Genomic DNA, 21,726 nt, shown 5'->3' on the forward strand with positions numbered 1-21,726 from the left:
AAAGATAATTCCTCACAGTGGTGCTGGAGGTCAGGGCGATTCCATAAAGGGAAACTATATCTTTAGATAATGCATCACGGATGTGCTTGGGCCCAGAACAATCCAGGTTTTAACATCCTGAAGGCACATTTGAAGTTTAGCTGAGTTTCATCTGGCTTGATCGATAGATATAACTGAGTATCATCTGCATAACAATGAATGTTTATGGAGTGTTTACTGATAATACTGCCTAAAGGAAGCATATATAAAGTGAAGAGGATTGGTCCGAGCACAGATCCATATGGAACTCCATAACTAACTTTGGCGTGCATGGAGGACTCATAGTTAACATGTACAAATTGAAATCAATCATTAAATAGGACTTAAACTAGCTTAGAGCGGTTCCTTTAATGCCAATGAAATGTTCCAGTCTCTGTAATAGGATATGATGGTCAATGGTATCAAATGCAGCACTAAGATCTAATAAAACCAGTACAGAGACAAGTCCTTTGTCTGATGCAATAAGGAGGTCGTTCCTCAAATAAACTATTGCTCTGTAGAAAGTCACACAGCTGTTTAGAAACTGCTTTCTCCAGAACCTAAGAGAGAAATGGAAGGTTAGATATACTGTAGGTCTATAGTTGGCTAAAACATCCGGATCAAGTTTGGGCTTTTTCAGAAGATGTTTAATTACAGCAGGGCCGTGCAGAGACCTTTGGAAGGGCAGGTGCTCAAAGTATAAAAGGGGAACATGGAACAAGGATTTAAATAGAGCTGTTCTCAAAATATCGTGTTACGGCTGCGCCGGGGTTGCCGGAGCTAATCGCGGCCATTATAGTCAATGCTCGTGAGTCCACCAGCTGCGGCCGCAACGCGTCTCAGAAGCATCTCTCCGCTCCGCAGAGAATAGGTAGCAAGTCTATTTTCGCCGCGACAAGCAGCACAGAGCAGTTCGAACCAGGCAAGAAGTCAGACACAGAACGGCATAGAGGATCCGGTCGATTTTCAAAATAAAACACCCTGTGGAGACTCACGATCATAAAACAACAATAAACACAGTTAAAACAGACACAAAAGGAACTCAGTTTACTGCGTAACCTACTTAATCATAGTAGAAGCACAAAATGCAAACACTGGTAACCAAATCAACAAAATCTAAACATATCATCAAAGTCAGGCAGGCAAAACGATCTGATTCTGAAATGCTCCCTGTGTTGAGGGGATGCTGTTATTACTGCTGCTGATGTTGTAGTTGCTGCTGATACTACTGGAGGTGATCGGTGACTAGATTTATTATAACAAACATAGGAGATATATAAGCTGATGAAACAAATATGTGACCATGACAAGATGTACAGATTGCTGACAGTATTTGGGACTGGCTCACTATGACTGACCTGCTGTAGCTGCAGCCGCTGCCAAGGCTGGGTGCTACGAGAAAATAAGAGGGAGATGCTCACAGAAACTGCTGCGCAACAAGAGCTATAGGTAGAGGAAATTAAATCCCAGGTTCAAAAAAGTGAGGGAAATAATCTGGGAAGGACACAGTACTGGGAGAAAGGACGAGAGTGTGTGTGTGTGTGTGTCTATAGGCAATATTGTGATAATGATTTTATATTGCATTGTGAATCTGAGATATATTTGGATTTTAATTGACTATTAGTCTAATCATAAATCTAAAAAGATGTGTGTGTAATAACCATGACAGAGCAGCATTTACCTTCACATTAACATTTCATACCTTTCTTCTTCACTCTTCACTTTGATGTTAGGAATATTATTTATTTTATATTGACACTGACATTATTACATGTATTTCCAGTTATTTAGTTTATATAGTAGGTTTGCTATTAAATCTATTCAAATACTGTTCTGATCATTAAAAAAAGGGATGATAAGTAGGCTATAAGTTGGAGGAATAAGTATAAGTAAGCACACTACGTTTTTTATTAAGCTACTCCTAGTTCAAGTGAAAGGTTTTTAGTCAAATTACATAAAAAATACCAGACCTCGCAATGCCTGTGAAACTTTTGTCCCTCAGAACGAAGCACCTTTGTTTATCTGTGTGTAGTAAGTAATGTTAACTGTCGCCATGGTGTTAACCGGCAGCTAACGTTACTTCTACACGTGACACACAGCAATATACACAACTACTGTGCTGCTCTCTTTGCGTCTTGCCAGCAAAATACATGCAACAACCCACACCAAGCACATTGAGGTAAACCCCTCTTACCGGCGGGATCGCAGGTGTCAGTGCTGCTGAATCACTAACGGTGTCTGAACGGGAGGGCTAGTCACAGGTGAGGTCACAAAATTATTACTCATACATTAATAGTTATATTGGGCCTTCACAAAAGGGTCTTTACAATTTTAAAAATAAATAAATAAACTATACTTATATTTCATTGAAAAAAGGATGGCACTTTGGCCATCAAAAGGCAAAAGGGCGGGTGCTCAAGCACCCATAGCATCCCCCTCTGCACGTGTCTGAATTACAGCTACTTTAAAGTACTGTGGTACATAGCCTGTAGATAAAGATAGATTGATCATATCTAGTATAGAAGTGCTGGGTAAGGGTAAAACATCTTTAAGCAGCCTAGTCGGGATGGGGTCTAAGAGGCAGGTTGATGGTTTAGATGAAGAAATTATTGAAGTTAGTTGGTAAAGATTGAGGGAAGCAAAACAGTCTAAACATGTATCTGGTTCTACAGCTGTTTCTAAGGTTCCTGAGTTAAGAGATAAGTCGGTGCCAGTTGAGGGCAGGTCTTGGTGAATTTTGTCTCTAATAGCTAGAATTTTATCATTAAAGAAGCTCATGAAGTCGTAACTACTGAGAGCTATGGGAATACTTGGCTCAATAGAGCTGTGACTCTCTGTCAGCCTGGCTACAGTGCTGAAAAGAAACCTGGGGTTGTTCCTATTTTCCTCTATTAATGACGAGTAGTACGCTGCTCTGGCATTACGGAGGGCCTTCCTATAAGTTTTAAGACTATCTTGCCAAATTAAACGAGAATTTTCCACTTTGGTGGAACGCCAATTCCTCTCAAGTTTCCGCGATATTTGCTTTAATTTGCGAGTTTCAGTATTATACCATGGAGCTAACTGTCTTTGTTTTAGTATTTTCTTTTTTAGAGGGGCTACAGAGTCGAGTGTCATTCGCAGCGAGCCTGCAGCACTATCAACAAGATGATCGATTTGGGAGGGACTGAAATTAGCATAGGAGTCCTCCGTTACTTTGTGACTAGATAATGTATTTAGAGCTGATGGAATCGCATCCTTAAATTTAGCTATAGCACTATCAGACAGACATCTTGTATAGAAATTTTTGCCCAATGGCGTGTAGTTCAGCAGTACAAACTCAAAAGTTATCAAACAGTGGTCAGATAAAGAGGGATTCTGTGGGAACACCACTAAATGTTCAATTTCAATACCATACACCAAAACAAGGTCGAGGGTGTGGTTAAAACAGTGAGTCGGTTCATGAACACTCTGAGAGAAGCCAATGGAATCTAACAAAGAGATAAACGCAGTACTGAAGCTGTCATTCTCAACATCTACATGAATATTAAAATCCCCTACAATAATAACTTTGCTGACAAAAACTCTGCAAATTCAGATAAGAATTCAGAATACAGGCCAGGTGCTCGGTACACTATAATGAAGAGAATTGGTTGCAGTGATTTCCAACTTGGGTGCGAAAGACTAAGAACAACACTTTCAAATTAGTTATAGTTTAGTTTAGGTTTAGAGCTGATTAGTAGGCTAGAGTCGAAGATAGCTGCAACTCCACCTCCTCGGCCTGTGCCTCGAGGAATGTGAGTATTAATATGACTGGGAGGGGTGGATTCATTTAGGCTAACATATTCTCCATCACCCAGCCAGGTTTCAGTAAGACAAAGTAAAGAAATATTATATTAATTAATTTACTAGCACACCTTTAGAGGAGAGAGATCTGATTCTCTTATTCTTTTGCACTATTGTGGTTTTAATTTTTATGAGGTTTTTATGCACAGCTCCTCTTCTGTTTACCTTTGACTTAAATTATTTAAATGGTCGGGGGGCAGACACCGTCACTATAGGATTTTCACTAGGTAACTCCTGGAATGGAGGAGCATAAGTGACTGAGGCGTTCCCCGATACCATAGTTCCAACAAATGTTCGCAACCACTGTCATTAAGTTGAATAGTTCAAACTACAGCTACTGACCTGTGGTTAGAAGCTTAGTTCATGATGATTATGTCACAGATAGCGGAAGATGCGGTCGGAGGTGCTTGCAATAACGTGAGTAAGAAGGGAATGTGTGATAATTTTGCTGTCATATTTCAGGGGAAGTCTTTTGGAAAATGTAGTTGTAAAAGTATGTTTAAATGTATTTGACGGGACATGGGCAGAGTTGCATCAGTACTAAATAGTGTAGATCATTATATTTACACACAGCAGGTTATTTTTCAAAAATTATCCATCTTTTCACAATTACTTAGCCCAAAGGTAAAACGACAAAACAGAACATGAAAAAGACATTAACATTCCCTACATGTGTAATTGTGTACTTTTCTATATCTATGAAGAAGATGGGTCTTCTCTAGTCTTCATTACAAACATATATAAAACGAGAGCTTACAAGTCATAAAAGTACTGCAATGAATCAATCCCTGAGAGCTTTTGTTGCCATTATAAAAAAGATAAATAGAGAACTTATGGGATTCAAACCTGTGTCTGTCTCAATAGATTACATCAACAAGTTCAGCCACCTATTGCACTGAGCTATTCTTAATAGTGTATTGAAATAAAGATATTTATTAAACCTATTTCACTAAATCTTTTGTTATCGCTAATAGTTCTTAATATTTTCTTCTAAAATGTTGCCATTGCTATAAAAAATGTATATAGTTAGGCAAAATAAAATGATTAGATTATATATTATTTATATTGTTGACTTTATTAATATTATTGTTGATTTTCTTGTTTTTGCCTGTATACAACTAAAATATGAAAAGCCTAAATAATAAGTTAGCATAATAATGTCACTTAATATCGGTCACAACTGACATATTTAGGCATAATATGCCAAAAATTTGTTAGTTCTGTTAGTTTCCCACTGTGAAAGTCAGACGAACACATCTGGAAACATGTTAGTTCAAACTACGGTGGTACCAACAAAGTATGAAGAGATGTTGGTTAGTTTCACGATGCATTGTACCAAGATGCTTCAATGCTACCTTCCATCCCACCCGGATCAGCCATAAGCTTGTTGCGATCATGTAATTGAGTTCATGTGAAGACGACTGTTGTTGTGTACAAGCTGTTGCGTCCCTGCTCACTATCAGAATCAGAATCAGAATCAGAAGGAGCTTTATTGCCAAGTAGTGTTTTACACATACGAGGAATTTGCTGTTTTGATGAGCTGCTACACGTAGACAAACATACAGTCAACATAAATAAATGTAGAAATATATAAATATGGAATGGAAGAACAAGGTTGCAGATATATACATGTGCATTATTCTGTGACCCCAACAACCGTGGTCAGGATAAGCAATCACAAGAAGCAGGTTTTCAACTCGGTCAGTCAACCCAGGGTTTCCCAATACAGACATGAATGTTTTCACATAAAAGAAGCAGTGTTAGCAGCAGTTGACCAATAACAACACTGCTGGCAGCAGAGCGGCATATTTTACAAAGGAAGAGCAAACTGAAAAGACAAATACGACATTTTCAGAGTGCAGCTGACACATGCAGGAAGACAGAATACTGCTGACGGTGTGAATGCCAAATGAACAGGCGTAGCCTATAATATGAATGCGTTAAGTTAATGTGTTCTTATGGCGTGTATCAAAATATCAGCCTTATTCTTTGTTTCCACATTGAAAGCCTTGGGCAGTGAGTAACTGGTCGTTCCTACTCACTTTTAAGAACTTCTCATAACCCTAAAAATGTCCAGTCTTTATAATATCAGATAGCTACTAACCTAAAATAAACACATTCATAATAAACTTTCAACAGGCTTTCGAAAATATATGCTCATAATATTCAGCCTCACATAACAAAAATTTGTTAAAATGAGTAGGTCAGTTGGCAGTCTTTTTATAGATTTGATCGTTTATCCGGAACATAACCTGCTCTGAAGCGGGTTAGCCGTTCAGTGTAAGTTACCATGGCGATCTATACAGGTAAGAAGTGAACTTTCATCTTAATGAAAACCCAGGGTTAACCACGACGTTATCTGGATAAGCTCAAATCATGTTTTGTGGTACAGGCCCCTGGTGTGTCACTTAACACAAACAATAGTGCTTCCAACTCAGGAAACACTAAAACTCTGTGACAAAAGTACTAGAACTCTAGCTTCCAGATAACACAAGTTACTATACCGCAGGTTACACACAAGGAAGTCAGTGGGCATGATAGCAGCTGAAGGTTGCACACAACATACATACAGAATACACACAGTGGTCTGCACAGTGTCAAACTCCTTAATGAAAGAAAGCTCTCCCAAATGGTAGTATGACGGCTTTTCAAGACAGCCGGCACAAGTGCATCTCTCAGATTGGTGTATGGTCTCAGGGCTGCTCCAATCATGATACTCGATGTAGGCAGAAACAGATGGGTCTTCACTGAGATCAGCCAGTCCTCATCTGGGAATGAAACAGCATACTAAACAAACTGGTAAAACACATGGACATTAAAATAAACAGACATTTAACTCTGTCCTACCATCAAATCTGATCTCAAAGTGTTTATTCTTCATCTTTGTCACAGCTCTGAGATCAGTCTGACTGAAGCCTGCCTCTGATTTATGACTTCTGCTCTCTGTCTTCTTCTCTCATCAGACTAATGTGATCTCTGTCAGAGTGTGAGGGATCAGAAAGGTGGAGGTGTTGAGAGAGGATCAGCTGTGTCCTGATGATCCAGAGAGGTTGAAGCAGCAGCATCAGCTTGTGTGTGGAGAGGCTCTGACTGGGCCATGTTACTGGGAGGTAGAGTGGAGAGGAGAGCTTCATCCAGCAGTGACTGACAGAGGAATCCCAACAGTGCTGCAGTCTGAACTGCTCTGAGATCAGCTCCACTGTCAGACACAAAGTCAAGTCCACCATCATCCCTGTGTGTTCCTCTGGATGTGACAGAGTATCATCAGTGGATCTGGACTGCTCTGCTGCTGCTCTGTCCTTCTACACAGTCTCTGCAGACACACTGAGACTCCTCCACTCCTTCTGCTCCACACTCAGCCACCTCCTCAACCTGAACCTTAAGTATCATTGTTATTAGTGCAGGATGATATATCTGTTTACTTTTTTAAATGTTTTACTAGTATATCCCAACAGATTGTGTTGTTGCAGAAAACTGAACTAAAGAACTGCAAAGTCTGGTGATAATTATCTGTGGTAAGTGTTCTGATGGAGAAAGAAGAGTTCTTTGAAACAGAAACAATACAGAATGCAAATCACTGGATCAGTTTGAGGATGTTAAATAAATAAAGTTTTGATTTCCTTGCGGAGTGTTACATATTTTATTTTGACTCACAAAAGGAAGCACTGTGCTGAGACCTGATCCAGTTTAATGCAGGTTTGTTTTCACCGCAGCTTGCAGTTTGGATGAGGTCTAAAATAGGTCTAAAACTGTTGGCTAATTAAGTTCACATTGGAACTTGGAAGAGAACGTTCAATTATTTTCAAGAAAACCAAAAGTTGACACACAATTAAATCAAATCCGGTCAAATTCAAGTCATGTTTATTTATGTGTAGTATGTGAGTCTTGACCAGTTGAATTAAATCTTCTTCCCAGTCTGCTCTGTAGTACCTGGGGATACGGGTTAGGTTGGGCGTTGTAACAAATTATGGGTAGGGGTTCAGGTCGGGCTCAAGCTAAGGTACTGTAAGGGGAAACACCAAAGACTTTAGGACTCAGGAGAGGTAAAAGGAAGCTGCAGGTTCAGTGAGCGTTACTTCCTGCATCATTCCTGTATGAAAGTGCCACAGACCGTTGAGAAGAGGATCCAGAGAAGCTTAAATGTGATGTCTGAAGAGTAAAACAGTTTCTCCTCTTCCCCGTCCTTCTTCCTCCTCTGACTGATGAAGACTTTATTTTATTTTAATTTAAACTTGCCCATTGGTGTAAGCAGAGAAACAAAGGCTGAAGAGCAAAACAGTTCAGATGAAATTATTTCTCTGAATGTTCCCATCTTTCTTTCTTTGTGTGTGAATGAAAACAACATGAGCTCTTCTTTATTATATTGGAGCTGATTTACTCAGCAGTGATGGTTGGTTACATGTTTGCCTGCTCGAAGTCTGTTTACTCAAGTACAAGTTTGAGGAACCATTTTTTGGTGCTTTACACTTTGAATCCACTGCTGCTCTACATTTCAGAGGCACATGTTGTGCTTTTTATTACACTGTATATATTTTACAGCTGTAGTTATTGATCACTTTGCAGATTATGATTTTAAATACAAATCATATCATTTTATAAAATGTGATGTGTTTATATACGTCAAAATACCCAGCAGTGTACAAAATAGTCCAGATTAACTACATATGAGCAGCTGCTGCAACACATTCACACACCATTCAGAATAATAATACAGTAATGTAGTACTTACTGAAATAAGCAGCTGCATAATAAAATAGATGTATAGATTTTGGACAAAGCCTTTTCAGCCCTGAGTCGTGTCTTGAGATCTTTCTCACAAGCTGCAGCCCCAACAGCCCCTCCATTTAGCAGGTACTTGTACTTTACTTCCATGTTATGCTACATTGTACATTTACTCCACTACGCTGGAAGTAATGTACTTTTTATTGCACTACATGAGAATTTTTACTTGTACCAGAGTATGTTTACGCTGCAATGTTACTACATTTAAGTAAAAGATCCAAGTACTTCTTCCACCATCAACCAGGTTAAAGCTAAGAAAAGGAGCTCCACAATAAGTAAACAGAAAATATTAATTATCACTGCTACTACTAGTACTGCAGTAAGCTGCTGTTACTATGGGTACTATTAAAAGACAAACATTACCACTTACCCTGATAATACTTTGTGTGTCAGTGAAGGAAACAGTGATTGTGGTTGTAATGTGATGTTTTGGACAGTAGGTGGCGCTGCTGTTTAAAGAAAGACTTTCAAACTGAGCTTGTGGAGCTTTTCTCTTCCTTCTTTATTAGTACTAATCATGTATTTGTATGTATGCTGGTGTGACTGCTTTCATTTCCTCCCTGAGGTTTATCTCAATGATCTTCTTTTAGTGTGAGATTATGTTTCTGTAGACTTTAGTTTATTTATATAATTGTATAATCTGCTAATATTCTGGGTCAGACTGGAGAAACTTCACTCATCCTGATATTAACAGCTCATCTAACTTGTACTGGTCATGTGATGTAAATCTCCACAGTCTAACTTCTACACAGACTGATAGTTACACTTACTGATAGAGTTTTCTGTCTGACTGAGGAAGATTCAGGTGTTGCAACAGTTGTTTGTCCTTCAGTAAGCTGTAGATGTTGATGCAGCAACAACAAGCCACACACTGCAGAGAACATGGAAGGATGTCTGATATGTGATTTAACAACAGATGGAGAGCAGATTTGTCTTCAGCTGGTAGTTTGAGGTACTTGTACTTTACCCAAGTACATGCAATTTTATGCTGCTTTATACTTAAAGTAGGAAATATTGTACTTTTTACTGCACTACATTTATTTAACAGCCATAGTTACTAGTTACTTTACAGATTCCTATTTTAAACACAGAGTATTTGTGATATTTGTACTTAAGTGATTGATCTGAATACTTCCTCCACCACTATTTATTTCCCAGAAGAAGCTCCAAATTAAAGTTGGGTAAGATCTGATCAGTTCTGACTCCAGCTCTGATTCTGCTTGTTGATTCTGGTTCTGATCAAATCCTGAATCTGATTCTTCTCTTATTATTGGAGTCAGAAAATAAAGCAGAATGTGCTGGAAGCAGAAACCACCTTTATTTTCAGATTGACATTCAGGCTGCCAGAATAAGTCACTGATGATACCGATCTCTGCTGAATTTTAGGCCCATAAAGAGAAGTGAAGTTATGACAGTTTATAGATATATGGATATTGGTATTTGAATGAATATACAACTTATAATTGAAGTGTAAATTAAGTGTTATAAGCTAAAAGGTGCCCACAAGACACTACTTAAATTACATGAAGAGACAAAACAAAAGGAGAGCAAGTAAACACATGGTGCTGCATCCATATAATTGAAACACTGTGTCATAAAACTTAAACACAAAAACATTAAAAACACAAAAAGAACAATATTAGTTATCTCGCTCACACATTCCTCTTTGTATGAAAACATGCACTGTAATCCACATCCTGTCATTTCAAAGAGACAGCGATATCCTGCACACATTCATTCAAAACTTTATAATAATAAATAATAATATAATACATTTTATTTGATGGCACCTTTCATGGCACTCAAGGTCGCCTTACATTATAAAATATGACAAGCAGTAATAGTACAGCATCATAAAAACAGCATAAAAACAATAGGTAAATAAAATTTTAAATATCAACAGTCAAATTAGAGTCAGTGTTGTACATTATTAAGATGAGTTTTGAGAGCAGTTTTGAATTTTGTATGGATGGATAATCCTTTGTTATACAGGGAGCTCATAAACACATCATGTTAACACATGGACGCACGCACACACCCACGCGTACACACACAGATAAACATACCTGGTTTCCTGTAAATGGGGAGGAGCAGCACTGAGAACAAGTAGGAACCTGAAGCTGAAAGATTTCTGTCAGTTCAGACTCCATTTTGGGTCAGCAGAAGGAGGAAAACTGAAGGCTGAGGCTGGGTGAGTGTTAATCCAACATTTTTATTAGTTATTATTTAATCAGTTTTCTCCCTGTGGATTGTAGAGGAAAGAAACGTTAGAGTGAACTCAACACTTTGTGTGTGTGTGTGTGTGGAATCTTTTTTTCTTTTGACATGAAATGAATCAGCGACCAATAATATAAAAGTACTAACTCTTTTTAGTGTCATTATTAGTGATTCAGATGATGTACATGTATATATTTGTTCTGATTTCTCTTATCGTGACGTAAACTTGAACAAGCAGCCAAAAAACGTCCTGCTCAGCTTCCAGACCGCAGTCTGAAGAGGAGATGTTAACTAGCACTAACTCCCTTCACTTTTCCAGCAGTTTAAAACAACAGACATACTTTAATTAATGGACACACTCTGACCTACATCATATTCATAACAGCAGCAAGGAGTGTGTTTTGCACCGGCTGAAATAAAAAAAAAGTAAGCAAGTAAATCGTGACTTTTGAACAGCTGTTTTTCTGTACAAGTGTATAAGAGCAGTATTCATTATTTTTTAATAAAATATTATGTTAACGCCACTCTCTCCTAACGAGTGCAAGCATCAGTGAAAGTAGCGGCCGAAGTTTCTTTCTGTAAGTTTGACATTGCTGCGCTGCTTCAATAAATTAAATGTAGAATTATTCGCGGTTGAAAGCTTTTTGCTTGTCGCACAGAGTCTACAATAGACGACAATGTTCATTGCATCTTAGACTGTGACACAATAATGGCAGTATACAGCTGTGGAAATAACGACTCTCTTCCTCGTTTCCTCAGCTTCAGTCATAGATTCACGTCACGGATGGTCACAGTAACGCAGCGTAGTAACTGTAATAATATTACTGTTTTAGAAAAGTAATTAGTTACACTACTAGTTACTGGGAAAAGTAATAGCATTACAGCAAGGCGATACTGACGCTTTACTGCCCAACACTGCAGCTATGGTGTTTAATCAGTGACACTCTCCCCTTCCACACTCACTGCGCTTAAACACGCTGTCTGTCTTCTTTTCACTGCAGCTCTGCGTCACGATGTAACGTTATATATTTATTACTTTAAAAAGTAACAGTGACAGTAAAACCTTTATTCATACTGTGATGGTTAAATCCACAGTACAAATTGGACCCTGTTATAGCCTCATAAACATGGACAAAAAGAGGATCCATATGAGGATTATTATTAAGTATAGCGCGGTGGCTCAGGTTGAGAGAGAGCAGTGAAAGAGGTGTGTGAGTTGCTAACTATTAATAATGTTTTTAATGAACTTAAATTCAATTTACAAAGGAAAGTTTTCAATTCAGGTTTTTATTTCATGAAAAATTCCACAAAAAATAATTGTAGTTATAACACTACTACAGCACCATTACACTTTTCCTGTCGCGCACCCCCTAGAGGCAGCTCAGCAACCCCAGGGGTGCACACACCACACTTTGGGAATCGCTGCTCTAGATAATCGATTTTTGACATTTGTGAATTGATTCATAATTGTCCAATCTGTCGGTGCAGTAAGAATACTACAGTTAACCAATTTTAACTTTTTGTTAAAAAATGGTCTGAAAAGGAGAGTCTGCAGCTTAAAACGAGAAAGAAGGAGGCAGGTCGCTGCTGAGGACTTTAGAAAAAGTAATAGTTTTAGAAAATTCTCCCAACTGCATTGGAAGTATATTTTATATTCTTACTCCAGAGAAGAAAACATTAATGACTGGATTACACACATGACTTGATAAGAAGGAGATTTTGTGTTTTATTTTAGAGGCAGATAATGAATTTTTTTTTGAAACCAAAACATAAAAGTACTGAAAAGTAACATGAAACTGCCAAATAAATATAATAGAGTAACAAGTGGGGCCTACAATACTAGCCTTTAAATGTTAGGAAGTCAAAATATAAAGTAGCATGAAATGGAAATACTCAAGTGAAGTACACACACTTCAAAACTGTACCTTTGTACAGTACTTGAGAATATGTATGTAATGACAATCTTTCCTTGCTTTACCTTTAGTAGACCAGTCCCAAATGCTAATATAAATATATTCAAACAAAATAAAATATCATGCCAACAATAAACATAAATGGCTCTTACAATGTACATGAATAAACCAGGGGAATGGAGATCATTTTGTTTCAATATTATTTGTGTGAACAGATGAGTGATCCATGTGTAAATGTATAATCTAGAAATATAAATCAGATCTGCAAATACACAAACAAATTCCACAAAAAATGAATAAATCTGTGAATTTATGTAATAGTTAGTGACAACTAAATTCACCACATTTGTGAATATCTTCCTAACACTGACAGCTTTCAAACAGGCATTTGTGGGTTCAGTTTTAAATTATAAATTGTTGAAAAGCATTTGTGAGAAGGGATGGACTGGGAGTAGAAAATGGCCGTGGACTTTGATCCAAACCGGCCCTCCACAACAGTCCAGTGTACACCACCAAGGCCGCCCTGCAAATGTACGCGTATATAAACAGGACCAGCCTCTGAGCTACGGACCTTTGTAATTATATTTAGTCTATAGCCTATTAATGAAACAAATTCGAATAAAAACCATTGATAATAAGCTCAACTTAAATAATGGTTTAGGACCATGCAGACGCAGCTACACAAGACACAATCACTTTGTGTTGAAAAGTGGTGGGGACATTTAAGGCTTCATATTAGTGGTGTGACCAAACATCATTAAATTAGGGTATTTGACTGGGGGGTCTGGGGGTCCTCCCCCTAGAAGATTTTGAGTATTAAACTCTTAATTTCCTGCATTCTAGAGACATTTTCTGCACCAATTTATGGTGGAAATGTCTTTATGTATGTGGCCGGTGACAAATCAGAATATAAAAATATTATGGAATATAATGCAGTAATCAGTTGCTTGTTTTTTTAGTCTAAGTTACTTTTGTTGGACAAGGCAGATCTGTTTCTTCTATAATTACATTGCATTTCAAGCTTTTCTATTGTGCAAGTAGTTCGCATTCGAGGGAACTCGAACTGCGTCGGTTACGACACTATGGGAACGCCTCTAGGTGAAGCAGGTCTCAACGTGAATGAAATCACTCCAATCCTATTGGCTTGTTGCTAGAACGGTAAGGTGTGACGGAATAACCGGAGGAGTATAAAGCACACCTGTACACACTCATCATTAGCTTTTTTCTATTCAGCAGGCAGCAGTATGCAGCAGTATGTTGTTTGAAGAAAGCTCCAGTCCTACAAGCAGTATGTCTTACCTGAAGAAGTAGTCTACCAGCATGTCCGGCAATCAGATGTACAGAAGGTGTGTTTTTTTTCTTGCCCTCGGTACATCACGGAGATGTGTGTCTCATGTTTGGGGATGGAGCACGCCCGGGCAGCTCTCGAGGGGGCTGCCTGCGCCCGTTGCGAAGCCCTTTCCGTGTGGGTACTGAGGTACAGCATCTGGCCGCGCCCGACTATGACGTGCTGCTGGAGGTGGTGACTAGAGCCATGGCTAAGCTCAACATCAACTGGCCACAGGAGGAGCAGACACCACAGGCTAGTGGTAGCTTGATGAAAGGTTTCTTAAGCACCACGCACCACCTCCACGCTGGTCTCTGCCATTCTTTCCTGATTTACATGATGAACTGAGTAATCATGGGGCAGACCCTTCTCTACATGGCTTTCCACACCCCGATCACTGAACTATAGTAATGTGATGGGGGTTAGGGAACGTGGTTATGGGAGGATGCCTCGGGTGGAGGATGCGCTTGCGAGATATCTCTCCCCTCGACTTGCGTCCTCCCTGGAGGAGCCGGCGTTAGCCATGTCAAAGAAGAGTGTGCTGGCGCCCACCCAACGGACTACGTTCCTAGGGGTAGTATGGGATTCGACAACGATGCGGGCACAATTGTCTCCGGCACGTGTCGACACCATATTGGCTGCCGTGAAAGGGGTGAAGTTAGGCCACGCCATCACTATAAAACACTTTCAACGAGTGTTGGGTCTCCTGGCGGCTGCATCCAGCGTAATACCATCTGGACTGCTGCACATGAGACCCCTGCAGTGGTGGCTAAGGAACAAGGGTAGTTTCCCCGAGGGTAAATCCTCTCCGTCTGATTTGAGTTACGCGCAAGTGTCTTCGTTCCCTATCAGTTTGGAAGGAAACTTGGTTCCTGTCCCAGGGGCCCGTGCTGGGAGGGTCTTGTCGCAGGCTGGTCATTTCGACAGACACCACCCTCACGGGCTGGGGCGCGGTCATGGACGGCCGCTTTGCAAGGGGATCCTGGCAGGTGCATCAATCTGAGTGGCATATCAACTGTCTCGAGATGTTGGCGGTGTTCCAGGCTCTAAGGAGTTTCCTGCCCGATCTCCAAGGCCACCACGTCCTGGTTTGTTCCGACAACACAGCGGTGGTGGCCTATCTGAATCACCAGGGCGGTCTGCGCTCGTGCCCTCTGTACAGACTGGCGCGTCAGATCCTCCTGTGGTCCCAGCAGAGGTTACTATCGCTCAGGGCGATGTATCTCCCGGGGACGCAGAATCAGGGAGCAGACCTGCTGTCGAGGCAGGGGCTGAGGCCCGGGGAATGGAGACTTCACCCCGAAGTGGTGGAGCTCTTGTGCGAAGAGTTCGGCCCCATAGACGTGGATCTGTTTGCGTCTCAAGAGACTACGCACTGCCCGCTATGGTTTTCTCTCGTTCCTCCAGCCCCGTTGGGTCTGGACGCCATGGTACATTCGTGGCCGAGGCTACGTCTGTACGCTTTTCCCCCAGTCGCTCTGCTCCGGGGGGTTCTGGAGCGGGTCTGCCAGGACAATGTTGGCCTACTGCTCGTAACCCCGTTCTGGCCAACCCGGGTGTGGTTCTCGGACATCATGTCGCTCCTGGACGGCCCGCCGTGGCGGGTCCCTCTGAGGAGAGACCCGCTGTCCCAGGCGTCCCTACACTTGGTGTAGGGAGCGGTCAGTGGACCCTGTTACCTGCCCGGTGGTTCAGGTACTTGAGTTCCTCCAGGACCGGTTCTCTGCTGGTCTTTCCCCTTCCACCCTCAAGATGTACGTGGCAGCTATTTCGTCTTTCCACACCCCTCTGAGGGAGGGGTCCTTGGGGAAACTTCCCTTGGTTGTACGTTTCCTCCGTGGTGCCCGGAGGATGAGACCTGCGACTCGGTCCAAGGTTCCCACTTGGGATCTGGCAGTGGTTCTTGGGGCGTTGGCTGAGGCCACCTTCGAACCCCTGGAGTCAGCTGAGGCTAAGCACTTGACCCTCAAGATGGCCTTTCTCCTTGCTATCACCTCTCTGAGGAGGGTGGGGGATCTCCAAGCGCTTTTGGTTTCCCCGCAAAGCCTGGAGTTTGCCCCGGGGAATATTAGGGCTATCCTGCACCCTCGTCCAGGATACATCCCTAAAGTGCCTTCTTGTGCGGCGGGGTTTTCGGCACGGTTTAGTGGGTATCTTGTTCCCATAGTGTCGCAGTTCGAGTTCCCTCGAAGGGGAACGTCTCGGGTTACGAATGTAACCCTGGTTCCCTGAGAAGGGGAACGAGACACTGCGTCGGCCCGCCGCACCTCTCTCCCCGCCTGAAGCGCCTGCTTCATAGTTTAAGGTAATGATGAGTGTTTACAGGTGTGCTTTATACTCCTCCGGTTATTCCGTCACACCTTACTGTTCTTCACCTCACCTCACCGACGCAGTGTCTCGTTCCCCTTCTCGGGGAACCAGGGTTACATACGTAACCCGAGACGTTCTCATAGAATTTGTATTTGTTATTTAGCCTAACATTTCTTGTTGCAAGCTAATTTTCAGAAAACCTTTAGCAAATGCTTTCAAAAAGTGGTGGGGACATGTCCCCAGTGTAAATCACACCTATGTGATTACACCTTCGTAACCCTCATTTCAAGTTGAAAAGCTGTTTCCCCATCGATGGTCAATGTTTGTTTTGCTGCATAAATGTCCCACGATATTAATTGTGACATCACTGCATGCATGGAAACGTGCAGAGAGAGGGTGAGAGAGAAAGAGAGAAAAGGTGCTGCAGAAATATAATTTTTAATAGGCCCAATAAAAAAATTGTGCACTGAATTTTCCTGCCTTTTTAACACCGTTGTGTTTACAAACCTGTTGCAGCTGACTGGGTAACACCTGAGACACGCCCACCAAACGGCAGAAAACATACCTCATTGCACAAGGAAACATGTTGTTCAATCCGAAAATGTTGCAAACCAGTGCAAAATATTTTGAGATTGAACTCGCCCATGTTGTTGCCTGCTGGCGAAGTCATTTCTGCAGGTGCAGGACCCCAAGCAGATCTGACAACCTGAGCACATCTGGTACCTACACCAGACCCTTCTCCTGGAATGCGCGAGTTTCATTTCATGCACACGCGTATTGAGCGCGTATGAGTACGTGTTCACGCGCTACGTGGTTATCATTTCCATGCTGCAGTTTCTAACTGTTGCACGTTGGCGTTAATCAAGCTTAAAAAAATAGTTTTATTTCACACTAATATTTTTCAGACAAAGTCTGGCAAGCTACCAGGACACAGACAGACCACCAAGCACCACCCAGCTGAGTTAGCAGGACAGACTGGTTATACAGATTCACTGCAGCTAGACATGAACCAGCTCACATCAGACTTTCAGAGGAGAGTTTATCTAAATGCTGTTCCCAAAAATAATTGTCATTGAGATATTTTCTCTTCTTGCGCACAGAAGTCCCTGTTTGTCCTCTCATGCCCCGCTTTCAACATTGACTCGTTTTTTTTCTTATCTTTGTCTAGCTGACATACCACTTCACATTAACCACTAGTTTTATTTTGAAAGTATAACTGGACGTTGCATAAAAATGAATATTTTCTTGACGGGATGTTGCAGCTGCAGCCAATTGTTGCTAACTTGACTGCTGAGCCCTACACGTCCAAAAACGACATCAACGTGTCTTGACAATTTTGCTGGGGCACATCACATGGATACAGGGGCACGTGCCCCAGGAAAAAGGGTCTAGTGACACCTATAGAGATACAGCGACAAATACAGGCGGTACTCACAAATGCCTGTTTGTGTCAAATGTTAGGAAGATATTCACAAATGCTTTTCAACAATTTATAAATTAAAACTAGACTCACAAATGCCTGTTTCAAAGCTGTAAATGTTAGGAAGATATTCACAAATGTGGTTAATTTATTTGTAAACTAAAAAATATATTCACAGATTTATTGATTTATTTGTGGAATTTGTTTGTGTATTTGCAGATCTGTCTTATATTTGCAAAAAATTTTTTAAAGTTTACAAATCTTCAATTTGTGTTTGTGGAAAGTATTTTATATTTACAGATTACACATTTACACACAGGTCAGTCATCTGTTCACAAATAATACTGAAACAAAATGATCTCCATAGAGACCTGACTGGTGTTATTATACTGTATAGTGTGTGTGTGTGTGTGTGTGTTACTTCTTGTTCTTCTTGTGTTCTGAGCTCACAGTCAGTGTTACTGTTTTGCCTCTCAGACTGACTGAAGTCCAGAAGATGAATGTTGAAAAGGAGGACAGAGCAGAGTCTGCAGGATCCTCCACTAAATGTAATTCTACAGACTTCAGTAATGAACCTGGACCCTCAGACACAAAGTAAGAGAACTGCTACTAGTACCGTGGTTGTCAAACATTTCACGCCCCTCTTTGAAACCTGAACAAAGCTCAAGCCCTCCGACGCCAACAAAAGTGGATTTAAATTTGATCAATTATTAACAATATGGATGATTGAAATAAAATAAAAGATTCAAGTTAGCAAAAAGACTTGTTTACAAGCTATTTTTTTGTTCATGCCACCAAATTAATCACATTTATGCAACTTTAGTTCTGCTCAGCATCCATGAGCCCACCCAACAGTTTGAGAACCACTGTACAAACTCATTCAGTGTTTGCTGGTAATGTTTTCCCGTTTGCCAAATGTAGAGTAAAATTATGCTTCATGTTTAGATAGTTTTTATATCATGTCTACACTTACCTCTGTCTCTGTCTGTCTGTCTCTCTCTCTCTCAATTCAAATTAGCTTTATTGGCATGATTGCATAACAACAGTATTGCCAAAGCTACAAATAAATTACATAAGAACAATTAATTTCAAACATATCATTAAATTACACAATAAAACAGTAAAAGTTGTGTTTGTGTGTTAAAATTAAATAATAATAAAAATATATAAAATAAAAAAATATTAATAAATATAATATAAATATTAAAAATAAAAGATAACAGTAAGCGTGTGTTTGTGTGTGTTAGAAAATGAAAATTATATATTAAATTAAAATAAATAAAACAGTAAGTGGGTGTGTGTGTGTGTTTGTTAAAATTAAATTTTTTTTTAAATAAAATAAATAAATTAAACAGTAATGTGTGTCTGTATGTGTATTAATAGACAAAAAATTTAAATTAAGTAATTATTTTTTTAAAAGACAACCAAAAGATCAGTATCAAATGTGTAATTTAAAAACAAAATACAAATAAAGGGACAATTACTAAAATATCAAACAATTAAAATAATAATAATTTGAAAATTTGTCTGAATTTCCCCTGGTCAGTTTGTGGCATGAGGAGATATATTTAGCAGCAATTATTTGACATTTGGACATTTCTCCCAGTAAATAAGGGAGTTTCTGTGTCTGATATAAATTTGAATTCAGGGTATATTGTTGTCTTTTTCTCTTAAGGTTTTATATTTAGGGAGTGAGGTTAGAAAGTGCAGGTCTGTCTCTACCTGTCCCCTGTCACACTGGAAGCAGAGTCTCTCTTCTTGTGGTAGTCAGCTCTGTCTGTGGCGACCCTTTTCTATGGTCAGGCTGTGTTCACTCAGTCTGCATGCTGTCAACATACCTTTAATGTGTCATGGAAAATGTAATACAAATGTTCTTAATATAATTACTAAAATTTTTGCCACAAAGAGAAATCATTGGTGCTATCCTCCTCTTAGTATTTGTGACAGCTGTCGGTCTCCTATAGAAGCTGTAATCTGATCTAAGAGGACTAACACAAACTTTTAAACGTCATACTTATTGACAGCAGCAGCAGTTTTGTGTTTAGAGCTTCCTAAATGGCTTCATCAGAGAATTTATCAAGGATTCATGTGATATGAATAAAAACATCTTGGTGTTTGCAGAGTTCAGTCCAACAGACAGAGAGCAGAGTCTGCAGGAACCAGCTGTCTGTGTATGGACACTGACTGGTCCAATGATCTTCCTATAGACTTAAGTGATGAACCTGGACCCTCAGACACAAAGTATGTGTCACAGTTTGTCGTGGCGAGCAGGTTGTAGGACCCAAATGCGTGACACGGATAGTGCAGGTATGGTTCAAGGGGTTTTAATAAACAAACAAAAGGCGAGCTCACTTGCAGTGGCTGAATCCAAAATCCAAAATACACACACAGTCCAAGAAAACAAAGGTTATACAACAGAATAATCCGGAATGAGTGTAAATCCAAAAACTGAGCAACAAGCAAGACGAGACTAAGCAGACAATGCACAGTAGCACAAGTTATACAAGGTAACAGGAGATAATGACCCGACAAAGACAAGACAGAAACACCAGGTATACACACACACACACACACACACACACACACACACACACACACACAGGGACTAACGAGCAGGGTGGGAGCAACACAGGTGAGGAGCATGAGTCTAACGAGGCAGACAGAGAGACAGCAGGGAAACCGACGGAACACAGGTTGCAGAACACATAACAGACCAGAGGATAAACTAATAAAGACACAGATCACCACATATATAACAGATACTGGACACCAGTCACTAGACAGGACAGAACCCAAAACTCAACATACTATAAGACAGATAATAAACTAAACTCAAAAGTACAAAACAAGGTATGGCTGACAGGCAGAGTGTGACAGTATGAGACAGTTTTTACTGTAAACTGACCTGATGGAAGATGATGCATTGAGGATGAAGACAAAATGTTCTGCTAACAGATTTATATTCCTGATGCAGAACTATTAGTGCAGATACTGTTTCAAACTAAGATGGATCTGATTTGATTTCTGGAGCAAAACACCTGAGAACCTCCATTTCAGAATTTACACTTCAAGAACATCTTCATATATTTTTGCCCTCACGTTGACGTCACTGTAAAGATTTAGAAGGATTCAGAATCTGAAAGAATCTGCTTCAAATGTGTCCTTCATTTTCTCCTATTTGTCCTCTAAACACTGAGCTGTTTGGCTCTTCCTCAGATCAGCTGTTCTGATCCACCAGATGCATCTTGAATCACTTCAGATCATAATTGTGCAACATGTGGTGAAAAAGCATTTGTAGTTCAGCTTTGCTCACCTTGATGAACACTTTGCTTTGAATCATTAGTAAGTGGAGCTTTGAGCTCAGATTCTCTCCACCATATATTGTTCCTAAAGGTGAAGAACAAACATCCACGGGCAGCACTGATGGAAAAGTTAGCAGTGGATGGAAAAAGGGTCGAAAATGGTCACATGGAGACACGTTTCTTTTTTAGAATATTTGACTAAAAGTAACGACACTTTTACTGTTCTCTGTGACCATCTGAGCTTCTACACAGTGTCGGCCAAATCTGGATATTTTTCAACAACAAGCAACAAATCATTTTAGTTCTAAAGAAATGTCTTCACAGAGAGAGGAAGAGGAGTCATGTTTCTGTGGAGGAGCAGCCGTCCTGCTGTGCTTTGTGTCAGGACGTCCTGAAGGATCCAGTCTCTACCAGCTGTGGACACTGGTTCTGCAGACGGTGCATCACCTCATACTGGGACCAGTCTGCTTCATCAGGACACTCCTCCTGTCCCCAGTGTGGAGAAAGAACCAGAGCTGGACTGCAGACAGCCAGTCAGAGCAGCTCTGTACAAAGTAAGACTGGACATCTGTCTGCTTCTTCAGATATTCTGATATTGATGGTTTTTATATT

General features: G+C 40.3%; 1 protein-coding gene and 1 pseudogene across 1 annotated transcript in view; both read left to right on the forward strand.

The window, feature by feature from the left end:
• LOC119886099 overlaps positions 1-7,004 on the forward strand; it is a 40,041-nt pseudogene extending 33,037 nt beyond the window's left edge.
• A 12,966-nt stretch (positions 7,005-19,970) lies between these two features.
• The window catches only part of LOC119913727 (protein NLRC3-like), a 68,826-nt gene continuing 67,070 nt past the window's right edge, over positions 19,971-21,726 (forward strand). The window contains exons 1-2 of the mRNA XM_038732938.1: positions 19,971-20,053; positions 21,454-21,611. Coding sequence (XP_038588866.1) covers positions 19,986-20,053; positions 21,454-21,611 — 226 coding nt within the window. The 5' untranslated portion in view covers positions 19,971-19,985. The remainder of the gene's footprint in view (positions 20,054-21,453; positions 21,612-21,726) is intronic.

The sequence above is a fragment of the Micropterus salmoides genome, unplaced genomic scaffold (assembly GCF_014851395.1).
Source record: "Micropterus salmoides isolate LMB-PRFRI ecotype aquatic unplaced genomic scaffold, ASM1485139v1 Ms_hic_scaffold_1, whole genome shotgun sequence".
Classification (NCBI taxonomy): domain Eukaryota; kingdom Metazoa; phylum Chordata; class Actinopteri; order Centrarchiformes; family Centrarchidae; genus Micropterus; species Micropterus salmoides.